This window comes from Tripterygium wilfordii, chromosome 8 (genome assembly GCF_013401445.1).
Source record: "Tripterygium wilfordii isolate XIE 37 chromosome 8, ASM1340144v1, whole genome shotgun sequence".
NCBI classification, from domain to species: Eukaryota; Viridiplantae; Streptophyta; class Magnoliopsida; order Celastrales; family Celastraceae; genus Tripterygium; species Tripterygium wilfordii.
Window position 1 is genome coordinate 11,179,951 of NC_052239.1, and position 16,707 is coordinate 11,196,657.

At 36.7% G+C, this 16,707-nt stretch overlaps 2 protein-coding genes across 7 annotated transcripts; both read right to left on the reverse strand.

Annotated features, from left to right (window-relative positions):
* Positions 1 to 787: 787 nt before the first annotated feature.
* LOC120003237 (pentatricopeptide repeat-containing protein At1g02150-like) lies at positions 788 to 7,097 on the reverse strand. Of its 3 annotated transcripts, XR_005469316.1 has the most exons (6): positions 6,627 to 7,097; positions 4,280 to 5,775; positions 3,563 to 3,669; positions 2,877 to 2,911; positions 1,330 to 1,485; positions 788 to 1,073 (listed from the first exon to the last, which is right to left on the reverse strand). XR_005469316.1 is itself a non-coding variant. In XM_038852125.1 (2 exons), exons 1-2 carry the CDS (start codon positions 6,981 to 6,983, stop codon positions 4,546 to 4,548), a joined length of 1,587 nt encoding a protein of 528 aa, XP_038708053.1. In that variant the 5' UTR covers positions 6,984 to 7,097; the 3' UTR covers positions 4,191 to 4,545. The 3 variants fall into 3 exon arrangements, 1 of the variants encoding a protein (XP_038708053.1); XR_005469315.1 differs by lacking the exon at positions 788 to 1,073 and having other exon boundaries at positions 1,119 to 1,485; XM_038852125.1 differs by lacking the exons at positions 788 to 1,073; positions 1,330 to 1,485; positions 2,877 to 2,911; positions 3,563 to 3,669 and having other exon boundaries at positions 4,191 to 5,775.
* Positions 7,098 to 7,786: 689 nt separating this feature from the next.
* Positions 7,787 to 14,435, reverse strand: LOC120003336 (ELMO domain-containing protein C-like). Of its 4 annotated transcripts, none has more exons than XM_038852286.1 (10): positions 13,637 to 14,435; positions 13,426 to 13,495; positions 12,290 to 12,402; positions 11,283 to 11,351; positions 10,813 to 10,928; positions 10,648 to 10,702; positions 9,741 to 9,861; positions 9,285 to 9,332; positions 8,754 to 8,848; positions 7,787 to 8,150 (listed from the first exon to the last, which is right to left on the reverse strand). In XM_038852286.1, exons 2-10 carry the CDS (start codon positions 13,451 to 13,453, stop codon positions 8,049 to 8,051), a joined length of 747 nt encoding a protein of 248 aa, XP_038708214.1. In that variant the 5' UTR covers positions 13,454 to 13,495; positions 13,637 to 14,435; the 3' UTR covers positions 7,787 to 8,048. The 4 variants fall into 4 exon arrangements, 3 of the variants coding, with proteins under 3 accessions (XP_038708214.1, XP_038708216.1, XP_038708213.1); XM_038852288.1 differs by having other exon boundaries at positions 13,426 to 13,523; XR_005469331.1 differs by lacking the exon at positions 13,426 to 13,495 and having other exon boundaries at positions 8,653 to 8,848.
* Positions 14,436 to 16,707: the final 2,272 nt, after the last annotated feature.

Genomic DNA, 16,707 nt, shown 5'->3' on the forward strand with positions numbered 1-16,707 from the left:
GGCATTTCCATACCCATCATGTGATTACATGTGTGAAGAACATCTGATTTTAATTTTAGAAGGGACCCACTTACATTTTCCTTCTTTGTTCTTTTTGAGATCTTGCATAGTTGCATGTGTTTTGATTCCTATACATAGTTGGTTGACATTAGCTAGATTTGTTGTGTGTCCAAGCATGGACAAAATCATAAGGAGTTGGCCAAGTTTTAGCGGTATTTTTCTGGACTTAGGGTTTATGGTGTCCGATGGCGAGAGTTTGAACTAATCAATTGGAGTCTAGGATATTTCCTTGTGGAATCTTTATTTATTGGGTTTGTCCCTCTTCGGATCCCTATCCACATGGATTTCGACCCAATCTTATCTTGTCACCAACGTGATGTGGACTATTCTGACAATCCGAGATTTCCTCACACTCAATTATTCGAATGACATATTGGATTGGGTGATTCATCAATTAAAAAAAGGGTTTTAGTGATGTGAACATGACCAAAACAAAAGGCATGTTTTAGCAATCACTAAGATGGAAGGATATGAGGATTCTGCATCCTTTTGGTCTCCAAATCCAATAGCACAATAAGATGTCATTGGAGACCATGATCTATCCAAGACATTTGGTTAGTTTAAACAATGCACTTATTGTGGATAAGATTGGAGTTTTACAAGTTCAAAGCAGAAAAACAGTAAGATGACATAAAATGTTATAACGGCACGTCAAAGCCACGTCAACATCGCTATAACATAATTCAATACGAGATACTTGTTTAGCCCAAAAGGCAAAGTAGAAGAGGTTATTTAGTCCGCAAAGTAGAAGAGTACTTTTACATAATCGAATATCCATATCATATGTGGTGGTGCAAAGAAGTAAAAGAACACATCTTTTTTATCTTAACTTTCTCATGTGATCTTTTGTGGAAAGCAAACAAGGGTATCTTTGGAAATAGAAATCTGCCAAGCTGGAGTCATGTTTTCTCAATGGAGTGAAACAAGAGCAAAGCATGTCTTTCTTAGGGATCAATTGCCTTGAACCCTCATAACATTCCCCAACCCATGTGATGTCCCATGTGAACAATCCCCTATAATAGCCAACCACAAAAAAAAAGTGATTTAATTTCATATAAAAAATCCAAAATCCAAGGCAAATTGTGAGTAAAGACCATCAAACATGTTCTTCTCTTCAATGCAGGCAAGTGGGTGCTCTTGTGTATTCAGAATATTGACACTTTACAGTACAGTCAGCACTTCATTTCTTCAACAAATAAACAAAAATGAAAGGAACAACACTATTCCTAAGTACTCATAATAATTGGCCAAGAATCTATCATTTTTTACCAATCAGGCTGTGACAAAAGAGATATGGCCATCAAAGCGTCTGGGATTTGTTGGCTTGTGCAGCACATGTTCTTGGGTACCTGCCTGGTGATATTATCTTGATATTTCTGTGTCAAGCTGATGTTGTTGTCACCGACTGCTTCTTTTGTCAAGTAGCTGATTAAAAGAAAGGTAAGAATGATCAGTAAAAATGCTTGCATTCAAGAGGGCAACTTTGAAGCAATGAATTCAAGGACAATTTAGTGGTTTTCTGCCCTTCTTCAAAGCTTCAAATTAGGCTGTTTATAGACTGCTTTAACTGAAATGGACTTCTGTGTTTAGTATAGCCACTGCGCATAGGGTTAAGGGCCCCTAAATAGAAGTCACTGTAATTTTCCTACGCTTTTAATCACAGGCATCTAGTCTGTTTATCGATGTGGGGTCCACACAATTTTTTGAATTTGATAAACGGAATGAACGTCTGTGACTAAAACTGCTGGGGCCCTCGTTCACCACTGCATAACTAGCCAAGCCTTTGATGTTGCCCATAGCATAAAAGACAAAGGATAAAGAGTCCTAAACTTTAACCCTGAGGAATAAAGTAGCCTACTTTTTATACTTTTCTTTTTTCATTTCCATGTCAAGTGTCACCATGCAAACCTTTGCTGAAAACTTGGCAACAAAGTATCTCGAGAGTTTTTTTAACAGCAGTTAATTAGATTTATATTATAAGAACCTCATGAATAGGTGAACCTTCCAAGAAATGTCAGCCTGCTGTATCTCAAAATTGGCTTCCAAGGCAAACAAACTTGCCCATGACTTTCTTAACCCGGTGATCAGCACAACACTGGAAGTCAAGGAATTCAAGTATGCTTTCTGACAGTTGCGCTAGAATATGAATTGGAAAGTGGATCAAACAATATGGAAGACATCCCTTGAAAGGAAGGTGAGTTGGTAATGAATCCTTATAGCTAGGAGACCCTAGTTCAATTCTGAATGGACTCCCCATACTCCATATGAATATTTATATGGAATCAAAGGCACACCATACAGTCACCTCGTATTAGGATTTATAATATAATCACTTCTATGTGCAGAACAACATATAATGCTTGAAAGGAAATGTTTTGCTTTGCAATAGGGACGGAATATCTAATAATCTTTCTTGATCTCCTTCATATAATTATGCTCAGAAAGATGAGTTTAGAACCTAAGTAGTGGGCCAATAAGCAATCCTGACCTTATAGGAATGGTATTCAAGAAGAGACGGATCTGGAGAGAATTTACAAATGAACTGGTTAGCATTATATAGAACCTATATAGTTGATCAAGAGTTTAACAGAGTATTGTTTACATGCGATTTTGATTCCTTAAAAACCTAAGCTTTTGATAGCAATGAAACCATAACATCTAAGATAATCAAATATTAAAATAATTTTGTTCAACTTAATCTCATTAACTCAAGTCAATTGGGCCTTGATCCAAATCTAGTTGCATCAATTCAATAAAAGCATTAAACCAAACTCAATAGGTTGATTATAGAAGTACTCTAGAAAGGGTAAACATACCTGTAAATGGTTCAATAACATAGCCTTCATAGGTCCTGAAGAAAAAAGAAAAAAAAAAAAAAAGGACCATTAAACATAGAGATTCATGTTTCACCAAAGTAAGTAGATGCCTTCAGAGATGATTCTCCCATTTACAATCTTCCAAAGATAGAAATTTACGGTAACAAATCCTTTGGATAGCGCTAGCGGAACAAACAAGTAACTTGAGAGAAAAAGGAAGCAAAAGGTGACAATTTATCTGCAACATCATAGCTATGTTTAGGGCAATGATAGATTGCCGTCCATAGTGAGATGATCACAATGAGATTTAGCAATGAAGAGATTGATATACCAGAAAAAGCATGTAGCCGATGACACAATGAACACCGTGGTTGTAGTTTTGATTGAATAAAAATGCATGTAGATTTTCCTGAGACAGCCAACATATCCCAGATGGCATAGTACTAATATTCCTCATAGCTACTGTTTAAATGTTAGAGTAAGCAAGCAGAGAGAGGGGCTGCTGACAGATGAAAATTTTACCGTTGGTACTGGTACAAGAAGCATTATAAACGCAAACGCATTTCTACTAACAGTATAAGGGTTCGAGATATGGGTGTTACTCCTACAATTGGATACTGAGAAGCCCCTATCATGATGAAGTCATGAAACCAAGCATTAACAGGTGATTCATACTTAGTACTTACACAGAGAAAAAAAATGTTATGGACTTGGTAATCCAGCTCCCTGCTGCATGCTCCTATCTAATTTCTGTTTCACTTGAGATGACACACGGAGACGAAGCAGAAGGAACCTGAGTGCCAACCACATGAACCATGTTTCAAAACACAATCAGAAGCTTCAGAATTAAATGTTTACAAATGCCGCATCCACAGCCATTTTGATAGTCCAGCTTGATGGTACTACATGGACACAATTCTGTTAATCAGCATCACTGATTTCATACCCTCTTTTTCTTGTGATATTAAAGCAATTAAGCATTGTTTCAGTTGTCATTCTGATCCTTCTGGTCCTGGAGGGACTCCCTTAGACACTTTCTTCTAATGTTCTCATTATAAATTTATAATCAATCGTCAGCTCATATTATAAAACACCAAACGATCTTAACCAGATTACACAAATGCTGGAATCCAGATTAACAGTAAGATGTATAGTCTCTGGCACTATGCTAAAATAAATTAAGAATAACTGATTCTTGGATTAGTATTTATACAATCCCCTACGGCTTTTAAAATAAATCTCGAATTTTATGCTCAAGCAGAAAATGGAAGAGTAGAAACAGAGAGTTGAAAAATAAAATTTTCAACATAGAAATAGAAATCAAATTCCCTTGTATCCAGCTTGTAATTTCTTGGCTCAAAGTAATACATAAAAGCATATGGAAACTTATACCACGTACATACAGGAGGAAAGAAGAAACCTTGCTGTCGCATGAATTCATAGGGTATTCTCCTGCAAGGTAATGCCTCTTGCATTAGCCAGCATGTGATGCAGAGCAACCATAGAGACCCTTCAAGTTCAATTTTCTGTGTGACTATTACCGGTACTCTTTATTATAGCACTTTCACAACAGTGATTTAAAGCTCAAAATAATTTCAAGGTTACGAAAGAGCCACTTGACACAGATTCCAGAAAAAATCATCCAATGCAAAGACGGAACCATAAGCTTTCAAATACTTCCCTGGTCCTGATTGAGAAGCACCTCAGACCTCTCATCCTCAATTTCATCATCGTCATTATCATTGACAGTTTTGCCTTTCTCTATAGATACTTTAGTGCCAATGAGATCTCCATCAATCAAACCACTATGTGATTGCCTCATCAATTCCACCAAGGCCTCCTTACTTGCCATGTCAGCTTCATCCTCACAGAGCTTGAAGAAGGCAGCAGTTCTCTCAGGCTTGGCCTTCCATTCATTTGATCCTTCAGCTGCATAGGCTTTCTTCCAGCAAGACAAAGCCTCAGAAATCCTTCTCTCTGCAGTATGACCTTCTGCAAGTATTGCCCAGGTACTGGAGTTTGGCTTTCCTCCCATTTCAAGCATTTCATTGAAAATACTCTCGGCTCTATCCAGATTTCCATCTTTCACATGCCAACCCATTAGTAGATTTGCGATTCTAGGGTCGAAAGCTGACTTCACGGACAGCCACTCCTCATAAATCTTTTCTGCTCCCTCAACATCGCCAACCCTGTTGAGAGAAGAAATCATTGCATGATATCCCATATTTGGAACACTAGGAAAAAGTGTTTTATAAATATTCCACACCCGATAAATCTCATCTTTGTTGCCAACGGTACCATATAAACTTAGGAGGTAGTGATAAGGTATCCTATCTCGACCTGTGATTCTACTTTCAACCTTCTTTAAGCAATCTTGAGCTTTGTCAAGTTGTCCCAGCTTAATATACATGGTAGCCATTGTGCTGAATGTTGTCCAGTTAGGATTAATGGTCCTGTCCTGTTTCATCAGCTCAAATACCTGTTCCATTCTTTCTGAAGAACCTTGGGATCCACGTGATGATAACCAGATATTATAAGAATATATATCTAATTGTATGTTTTTCTGCATCATCTCTGAAATTATGGATTCAACTTTATCATACTCCTTAAGGTTCATATACAGAGTCATCATCACGTTGAATGGAAGATGGTGGGTGGCATAACCTTTACTCCTCATGTCATCAAAGAAAGCTTCCGCCTTCTCTAGCATTGTAGCCCGTACGTATGCATTCAGAAGAGCCCCACACATCCTCTTATCCATTAAAGAATCAGGAAGCCTAGTGAAAAAATCTTCTGCAACAGAAATTCCACGCACTTTGGCGATCAGGTCTAACTGAATTGCTGCATCACTACTAGATAATCTAAATCTCTCACCCCTGTTGTTCATCCACTCATACACCTGTGGAATCAAATGATCATTCAGAACTGATAGTAAGCCAGGCATGAGTCAACATAAGGTCAAAAGGACAAACCATAGACCCGCTTCAACATATACTAGACCAAGTATGCGGCCTATTAAATGAGTTGGTAACAATAATCATGTATTCATGCACTCACTACATAACTAGACTACTAGAGACCATTCTACCTCCGAAAAATATGGCTTTGGACTAAACCATTTTGCTGTCAATTACGACACCAAAAAATTTCCATAAGAACTTCCCAGGTTAAAACATCATACTCCCTCATTTAGGCATTTATATATCCATTGCATCAAGTAGGAGCTCCAGCTTGAAGTTTATCCTCTTTTTCTTCTCCACTCATGTAATCTTGGTCCTCATCACTTGACAACATCAGGTTTGAACATTAATGATTATCCAATCCTTAACTGAAAAATACTCTCCTGAAAATAAAACAGGTCTCTTGCAACATCGAAAAGGATTCATTTATCAAACATGGTGAGCTCCAGTCCATAAAACATCGAAATCACAAAATACTCACCACCCAATAAGAGAAAAATATTTTTACTAGATATCCAATAATCAGGTTCAATCTCTACCTAAACTAAAAGTTCAGCTGCTTGAAATGACCAAAAACGTTTATTTAACAAATGCTCATTAGAAAACATGCCAAAATGGCCAATAATAACCAAAAGTATTCATTCCATCGATTTCCTAGAAAAATATAAAATACCAATCAAGAAAAATCAGAACGGACAGCACCAAATACCCACACAGTAAATAGCCAATAGCATATTAAATAAAAAAACTACACAATGAAAAAAGAGGCAAAGATAAGCATTTCGTTGACCTCAAGGGCCTGTTTGTAGCGTTTGAATTTCCTCAACTCCTTGACCACCCTGCAAACCTCCCATTTGGTAAGCATCTTGCCTTCTTTCTCCCACTGTCTCAACACACTAGCAGCACCCAGATCAGGTTTCTCCATGCGAGAAATTTTTTTGTACACAGCATTCCATTTGACCACGGGTCTCTTCTCATAGTCCATAGTGCCATAGCTGTGGATTTGTGAGATTGAGCATGTCACTGTCACAGGGGATTTGTGGAAATTCAGTGTTTTGGGACGATTAAAACCGGGAATTATTGAATATGCTTGAGTTGATGAGAGAGTCGCCTTGTTGTGGTGGTGAAGAGAAGGTTGGAGAAGCATTTTTGCTTAGGGTTTTGCAGAGAGCTCCCCTCTGTGAAGCAAGTAGTAGCTCGTTTGTGTTTTGAGATAATGGTCCGTTTGTGATTTTGTGTTTTCCCTTCTTGCGGTGAGGTGGGGTGGTCTGAACCGAGTTGACAAAAATATTTGGATCATCAATAAAAATAAAAATACTGTGATGAGGTGATAAATTTATTTTTGTAAAACATAAATGTAGTAATAAAATTAATTGAGGAAAAAATTAGAAAATTTTCGTGTTTTGATGTCGAAAATACAGTGAATCACGTTGTATTGAGAGTGTATCAATGGAAGGAGTTTCATGTAACTTCAATTTCGAATTCATCGCGATGCGATTATATCATTAATTAACTTTTTTTCACTTAATTATTGTGTTTGAACGCACCCAAAATACGTTAAATATCATAAGATGACGTTAAAATTTATGTTCGAGACTTTTTCTTGTTTTTCGAACACGGATCGCCCGTAAAGTTTGGCTTTGTTCCATAAATATCCCTTTAAAATTTATGTCTATTTTGGTTAAATAGTATTTTTCATCCCTCAACAATACCCAAGTTCTATTTTTATTCTTAAACTATTTTTCCACCTAATTTTTATCCCACAATGATCATAGTATGTATATTTTATATCTTACATCGCAATGTATCATAACATAAAGGAGGAGGCATTAGGTGTGAGTTGGAATCCTACCCCTTCCCAAACTCTGTTTTAAAAAAAAAAAAACAAAAAGTTCCATCCTAACGACAAAAAGTTAACATGTATTCTGATAACCAGGACGCGAACACAAATAATCTTCTGAACCTCACAAACTTCATTAAAAACTACCTTTCATCAATAAGAAGGATATTAGAGAACGTTTTTTTATGCTCAAGTAGATATTAGTTGGCATGGATTATGATGAGCACCATGTCATTGTTACAGAACACCATGTTGAAAGGAAAAGGGATAGAGAAAAGTGGCAAATCCCAGGCAAAGACAATGAGCAAGTGATGGCGGGGCTCTAGCTACCAGTAGCAGCCATTCTTTGTTAAAAGTCCAAGAGCTGCTAATTTATCGCGCAAGAAGGCCGTATGAGGGCAAGTCCTCTAACCGTGAAATATCTTCAAGCAAAAGCTCCCTCTCCAACTGTCGGCGAGTGGATTTCATAACCGCCTAGAAAAATGGCAGAACATGTGATTATAGCCAGCCATGTCAATTAGGTGGATTACAGATGCCATAATCTTCCAGATTATTTAAAATTCCTTTCAGTAATAATAAATAAAAATGATGGAAAACTTTATGCAAAATGCTTATATTCGGATTAAAATTACTTTGCGCTGTGCTTTACATCAAGAGTTCATAAAAATGCCTAAAATTTAAGACTAGTCTTATATTTGAAGAAAATTTATTTTACCATGGGCTTATGCAGTTATGCTGCACCACATAGACCCGGACAATCGAAATTGAAACACTTTTTTCAATGAAAACCAATCTTTAAATTTCTTCTCCTACTTATGGTAAGCAGGAAGATACCCCCTCTATCTCAATTTGAAAACTTTGGTCAGATGCATGAATCAAAGTGCATGCCATGTATGGACACAAGGGGACCCAACTTTGTTAAAAACAAAGCTATATTCCAAATCTATAACAAACTTCTTGGCAGGAGTATACGTACATTGAAATCCATGTATGATGCACGCATGGAAAACCCAACTTTGGTAAAAACAAAGCCATATTCCAAATCTATAACAAACTTCTTGGCAGGAATATACATACATTGAAATCCATGTATGATGCACGCATGGAAAGCCATTGATGATCCATCAGCTTGAAAGTGATACAATAGAGAAGATCAAATGCTGATTCATTTTCTGTTGGACAGTAGAAACGCATTACAAATTAGGAAGTATTACTTGGATAGTTCATAAAGCAGCTAAAAATAATCCAATATCTGTCAACTAAGGTCATCATAGTTCATCTTCCGACTTGAACCCTTACAATTTGACACCTTGAAACAAAATAATATTTTACAGGCAAACATATGGCTCAGTGATAGAGTTGCGGGATCATAGGTTCAATTCCTGTAAACAACCTCACCACATATTATGTGGAGATAAGGTATGCATACATCATGATTGTCCATGACTCTGCCCACTACGGGAGCCTTGTGCATGAGAGTTATTGTTGTTGTTGTCACAAAAGAATACTTAGGAAAAGAGCAAAGAGCTTCCTCCCCTATGATTTGACAAATAATTCCATGAACGCCAATTAAAAAGAATGCAATAGCCAAGACCAGAACAACAATACCTGCAAGAAACTTCAAGAAAGTTGCCCCCACCATTGTTCGTGGCTTTACTGCAGAGTTAGGGCAAACTGTTAACATATAGAAGCATAACCATTGTTCTCACATCTAATTCAATCATTTGTTCATGCTCGCGTATGCTCTTAAAATTTACATTTCATATATTATGTTTTAGTCCTACTTATACAAATCATTTAAACTCTAAGACTTACATCCACATCTCGAGTTTTAAGTTAACTCTCAATATTGTCTCATCCATTTGAACTATATCATCCACAAAAATGCAAAAACTATTATGTCAACTAAAAAGAACATTTCCTGAAATCCATGCAAAATCATGTCGCATTAGAATCACGCCATTTAATGCAAAATACGATAGAATGAATAAAAAAAGCCATTATTTAAACACAGGAATTATATCTTCCAAACCAGCTAAAGATGAAGCTACAAAAATTATATACCTGCTTCAAGATCAAGCATCTGAATCAGCATAAATGTAATATTCACACCAGCTACAGCAAATGGGTATTCCCACACTGACCGATCACCTTCTTGCTTTCGAAGAAGTTCCTGGAAAGATTTCTGCAATAAATATCATATAACCATCAGAAAAACATGAAGAGCATAAAAAAAATATTCCCAAATTGAACATAATATAACTGGGAAAAAAATTAATTCTCCGGGGTAAAAGAGAGTCAATTACAACTTAATCAACAGCAAAAGCACTACACACAAGCACCAGAAAAGCACGACTTTTCCATGTGGACAAAGCAGCATCCCTTGTATCTTAATCGGTCAAAGCCTGTACAGAATACAGTACCTATATGGGCTAAAGGCAACTGAACTGTCCAATAAAAGCTAACGTACCAAATTGCCAGAAGCTTGGTATGGTATATCTACAGTGTCGCCATTAAAAACCAATGTAACCAACTAACCATTTAGGCGACAGAACTAGGATTCAAGATACAATTTTGCAGAAGCAGCTGGGTATGACTATGAACATATATATCTGAACAAAACGGCATTCAAGTCAATGATTATCTCGGTGCCATTTTTTTTCAAGAGAGAAGGGTGATGCACACCAGCATATTACTTACACAAGTATTGAACCAGAAACTTTTTTCTCATCCTCTTCCATTTGTCCCTTTTTATCCTCTCCTTTTTCTTTCTAAGCTAATGAATCTTTAGGTTTCAAATGCTCATTGAAATATAAACTTAAGAAGGGTTATCCCTAACTTGACCAGAAAAGATATTAGACGGTCATTAATTAAGTATGATTTCCTATCTCTGGACAGAAATTTCTCATCAAATATAAGAAATGTAATGCAACCCTTCAAATCAATCATTGATGTAAAGAGTATCACATACCGGAACATTCCGAGCAAAATATAACAAATTCTCTAGTGATATAAAACCTCCACCCCTGCCAGATAAATCCGTATGGAAAAAATTAGAATGGTATAGAAAGTAGAAAGAAAATTACAGAAGGCAATAAGAGGACTGTGGGAAAGACAAAATGAATTACAGATCTACCTAAAATCCGTTGATGGATCCTTTCCCTGCCACCCCATTTCCTTCCATTGCTCAGATATTAAACCACAAAGTTCTTCTTCAGGAAAGGCAGCATTCCATAATGCCTTCAAAGCTTCCTTAAGCAGAGATGAGAGAAGTAACAGCACGTAACAATGAGAAAAAGAAGCTTTGTACTTCATGAGTAGCAGATCTATATATAAACATGCATGGGCGCACACATTCACAAGGATACAGATAAATGAGGTGCATGCACCCCACGAATCAAGGGCCCACTTAAACGAAAAATCCAAGAACCTAGGTATTAATTTTTTTATTGGCTTCCACGAATCAAGGGCCCACTTAAACGAAAAATCCAAGAACCTAGGTATTAATTTTTTTATTGGCTTCATAAAAATTAATAACTAGGTTTGCATCACAACTGTAACATATCAAATTCAAAGAGTTAATGGGACCTACAAACAAGGTGGTACCTGGTGCTCAGGGATTGAACTATCGTAGGCAACATCTATACGGCTCTGCAGCCTCTGTAAACATTCCTCCTGACAGAAACAAAACAAATTGATTTTCAACATAACTGGCATAACTTGTACAGTTATACAAAATCACACATCAGGAAAAAGAATGTCGAACAGACAATAGTAATTTGAAAATACAGAATTAATAGCTTCAAAAAACGACATAGGACATTATGGGTATACAGCTTCAACAGATACAATGTAAAGGGAAAACATTGAAATACTAAATGGAATGTACCTAGTGATGCACATAGAAGTTTATGTGTTATTTGATTGATGACATAATCACTGAATAACAATATATTTTATATATGGATCGTCTGTATGCACTGAATAGATTATTGCAACAAAAAAAATTGAATTTTAACCCTGACGTAATTTAAGAAATTAAGATGGTCTCATGTTCAAGACAAGTAGACTCTCTGCTATTGTTTTAAGGAAGCATGATCATATCCATGATAATGGTAGGAAATTTTTTCTTTTGACTGGAAGTGGGCAAGACCAATAAAACACAGGAGGGAGACAGGGATAAGAGGGAAAAAAAAAGAAAAAAGAAAAAAAAAAGAGTAAACCACCACCCAAATCTAAGCCTTCCTCCCAAACTATTCCAGGATCGCTACATAATTCAAAACGAAAATTATTTGGAATTCCATGTGTGGATTCTTTGTCTTTGTTTAATCCAATCTAAAACTGCACTTTCTACTAATCCTAGCTCATCAATGTACAGTGTAGCCTTTATTGCTGTCAGTCGCCCCTGTCTTTGTCCACTTCCTCTTTTATTCTTTACATCAAATAAAAATTTTCCACTTAATGCACCAAATACTTACATATCGACATTGTATAGACCCATACCGAACAGAGACATGTGATGAAATGATTAAAAAATGACAAAAAAATTGTGGAATCAATGTCGAAGAAGGGGAAATATATCTGCAAATCAACAATATCGTGAGAATAGTTACCTGGGCTGGCGTTAAATCAAATGAAAGACGAGAAGCATCACCCTCTCTCCTTTGTGCACAGACACAAGAAAGACCACGGCCAAGCCATGCTGCTGATCCTGCCACAACCTCAGCTGAAACAAAATAAACAGTGTCTAATGAAAAGTAGCTTCCAAATCTTTCAACCACAAGCTGGATGACATGAAGCATAAAAAAATAAAGTTATATGATACAAAGTCATGAATTCAATTCCGTAGCCAAGAATAAAAGAAGCTCTTAGAGCATGGTTCACAGTTCACACTTCACACTAATTCTCAAGAAACATGTTCTGAAGGTTTCAATACAAGTCAATTCAATATTCGTACCACTTGACATTAACGAAAGATCTAGTAACACTTTTTCAAACTACAACATAAAACAAAACCATAAATCATATTTGAGGGCTAAAAGCAGTTATCTAGCGTGTAACACACAGCTAACTTCAAAAAGTAAAAACAGAAAAATATAAAGAAATTGTGGCCAAAAAGGAAGCTATCATTTAATTAATTGATAAGTGGTGATGAAGAAGTGATGCATAATATTCTGACTTCTAACAGAAAATAATTATTGACATCACGTAATCAGGCTCTAACAATCATAGGGTATACAACTCAGATCCCGCACAATTCAACCACCAAGCATTATTAATTGGCGAAAAGAAGCTAATCTAACACCAAGAACCGAACAGGGATACCCAAAAGTGTATCATCCAGAGGCTGCGATTGATTGAAAAGGGAAATAACTCAAGTGCTTGGTTTTACTTACCATTCTTTGCAACATGTCATTATATTAACAATTGCAAAAACCTTTGTTATATTAAATAATACTGGATAAATTACAGACGCTCTTGTAACCAGACTGTAGTCACTATGCTGTTCCACTCCACCCAGAGACAGAGCAGCACCATTTTAGAGACAGGTGATACAAGGGAGGATTCATATTGGCATTAAACTTGCAATCAAACCAACCGAAAATATTCTGGATAAAAAAAGAAAAGATAACCAAGAGAAACGGCCGTGTGATTTTTTCAAATTTTAGAATATGTAAAAATATTGCATCATAAGAACTGAAACGAAAATTAACAACAGTAATCAGTAACTCCAAACAAGCTCACCTACCACAACAATTCAGTATATCAGCAAACATCAAGTCAGCGTCAGATTTTTGGCATCACTCAAACAGTCAATCCTAAGCAGCATACATGATCAACCTCAATCTACAGATCCAACTTAAAACCAAATAAGAAAATAACTAGAGTGGTTGACAGAGAGGATGGAGGACCAACGATTGTTTCCAGGAGGACGCAAAAGTTAACAATTCAAAGCATACCAGAATTTGAATGGCAGGTGGTGTCCCTTTCGAGACCTTGAGAAATCCTCCTTACAGCAACAAATGACCCTCCTCTATCATCCATACTCTCCTGTTCTCACTCGCTATCAACCTCGCTGTCGCACACACATTCCTCTCTAAGACCACGTCATCGTCTCAAAATATCACCTAACAATCCTCGCGAACACAAATTTTCACTCAGAAACGACAACACCTACCTCTCTCCCCAAAATATGGCACATAAATGTACCAGAACTCCCTCGGAAACAATCCAAGACTCAATGCAGACGAAATCAGCGCCGGAAACAGATCGGAAATCAGTAAGAACGAGCTGGAGCACTAAAAATCCCACGAAATGAAGAAGGTATAACAAACGATTCCAATCTTCCTCAAACAAATAAGAACGTCGAGAGTAAAACAAAACGGATAGAAATGATCGCGAACCACCACTTTCTTGAAGGAAAACACTAGAATCTTGACAGAAACTCCAATGATAAAGGAGAAGAAAAAAGCAAGGGTTTCGAGATCTGCGACCGAGTACACAGAGTAGCAACAGAGACACGTCTTCCCTCTCTCCTCTCTCTCGCTCTCGACATATAATTCTCAGGAGTAGCGCTTGGACGGCTCGTTTGGACGATATTATATAGAGAGAGGCACACAGAGGAAAGAAATGGGGGAAGGTTTTAATTATTAAAATTAATAATGCTTTTTTGTGTGTTTCTGTTTGTGTTTGTTCGGAAACGGATCGGGACGATGAGTGATGACGGTGATTGCATTAGTGCGTTCGTTGAACAGAAAGGTCTAAAGCGGGAGAGGGTAGAACCGCCAAATGAATTATTTTGAACAGTTTTAGACATTTCCTTGTCACATTTTCTCGCATAAAACAATTTTAAGACCTTTATCAAAGGTTCTATGATTTTTTTTTTCTAAATGACATGGCCTGCAAACTACATGTGAAGTCGGGAGATTATGAGTTGGATTCTCATCGAGAACGATATTCTTGTGGGGATTTGGATTTTCAGGTAGGTAGAAAATTTATGTGTGTGTGACCAACCTGATTGTTTAAGGGTCATCCTATATTTGTGATTAACTAATTTTGTGGCATAATGAAACAATTAATTAAATATCAATTATGGAATGACATAACTGCCCTTTGAAGAGAAGCAAAGAAAAGTCACATGCAGTGTTTCGGCAAAAGCATGATGATGGGAGGGATACCATCTTTTGTACTTGCAGCACTCAGAAAACCAAAATGGAGAGTAAATGGTCGACACGTATGGTATGGGTCTCTTTCTACTCTCTCTATTTCTCCTTCTCCATCGAAAAAGCTGTAGTCAACTTTACACGGATGTGATTCTTGCATTTTATATAAAACCTAACGAGAAAATTAAAGAAAGCCCAAAAGAAAAAAGGAAAAAGTCCGCTTAGTGTATTAATGAATAAATGATCCCTACTTTCTTTCTTTTCTTGGTGGTATTGAGTGACTTATAAATCATGTGAAATTTTGAAAGGGTTTTTGAGATATTGAAATTTGAAAACCAATGTGTATCCGTTCTAAGAGGTGGTCAGAGGTTCAAGTCTCTCGTGTGCTGCTATTTCTATATAATTTCTAACAATTCATTGACCTTAATTAGTTGTCGTGTCACTTTGTCAAGTGCTTTCTCCAATTGTCTACTTTAATGGGGTTGCGATGACAGACTCATGTGGCTTCTGTATAATTTCTAACAATCTATCGATATGGCCAAACTTTGTGGATCAAGTGTCGCTTTGTCAAGTGCTTTCTCCAACTGTGTGCTTTGTTAAGGTTGTGGTGACGGGCTTGTCTTAAGGACATTAGCTGTGTTCCAAATCGAACACTCCAGAACAGATGATTACTCTCATGGTCATGCCCAAGAATAGTTGTTATACTGATTGCGTATTCCCACCATTTTTCAAAAGAAGAAAAAAAGCCTATACATATTTGATGTTTATACAACCAAAAAAAAGTTGTATGCATATACCCTTATATTTCCAATAATATTTATGGAATATGTCAATAAAGCACTATTTAGTACCAAAAAAATGAGATTGTTATAGCTTAGTAACCTAAAATGTTGAAATGCCACAAAATTTTCATTTATGGTAATGAAGTTGTAATTAAAAAATCTTCTAAAAACCCCTCAAAAAATAACGAGTTTGTCGTGTTCTATAACTTGACTAGGTCTTAACAAATTTTGTTTGAATAACAATATCGTAGCGTCCATATCTTTCGATAATGAGTAGTATTATGTACCCTATCAATCAATAAGTGTAAATCATGTGAGCAATAGTATGTGTTGATGGACAGAACAAAAATAAATTTTATTTGTGGTGAAAGTTTCAAAGCTATTGGAGACATTACATTCATGCGTTGGAATTAAGAACCCTACATAGGCTTTTGCATCATAATAGATAGGTAATATGGATTGCGATGGTAAAAAAAAAAAAAATCTCCACCGAGATCATCACATGTAGTGTATAAAATTGAGCTCCCATCAGTCATGAAAGTATCATCGGTTGTCGACCAAAGTAGAATCGAGAACATCAATTAAGGAGAAGATATCCAAAGACGAGATTCCCCCTTGGCGTGATACCGCACATGTATCCTCGGTAACCCACAGGGATCAAACACCCTAGGAAAATCAAGAGTTCAAAAAGAGACCGACTCCATTTAAGAAACAAATCAAGTTAGGATTCACCTTCGTGTAAATCTACATGAGATTAAGGAAAGGAGATCTACTCGTATCAAAATTGGAACTCATTCAACTCATATAAAAGGAGATTCTCCACTATAGGTGGACGATCCTAACTTTGAACTCCTACACTTTACTTGCTACTAGAGAGAGCCAGAGCACTCCCACTTGATAGTTTACTGACTTCAGCGTCAGAAAAGTTTCTCCCCTGAGCAACGCCCTCGAAGCCCACGTACCCTTAACTTACGTGTTCTCCCACGCTTGTCATCTTCATCAGTACCGAAGACAACATATAACAACAGTCTTACTACCTGACACATAACCAAGACGGAAGACAATTTTGAATATCAACAATTTGTT

Bases quoted from the DNA above. Each gene is read 5' to 3' on its own strand.
- LOC120003336 (XM_038852285.1), bottom strand. From the start codon at position 13,721: ATGGATGATAGAGGAGGGTCATTTGTTGCTGTAAGGAGGATTTCTCAA. The intron at 12,403-13,636 runs GTATGCTTTGAA...ATTTTGTTTCAG, and splicing joins CACCTGCCATTCAAATTCTG to CTGAGGTTGTGGCAGGATCA. The intron at 11,352-12,289 runs GTAACTATTCTC...TGTTTCTGTCAG, and splicing joins TTGATTTAACGCCAGCCCAG to GAGGAATGTTTACAGAGGCT.
- LOC120003237 (XM_038852125.1), bottom strand. From the start codon at position 6,983: ATGCTTCTCCAACCTTCTCTTCACCACCACAACAAGGCGACTCTCTCA. The intron at 5,776-6,626 runs GTCAACGAAATG...TTGATTCCACAG, and splicing joins GCTACAAACAGGCCCTTGAG to GTGTATGAGTGGATGAACAA.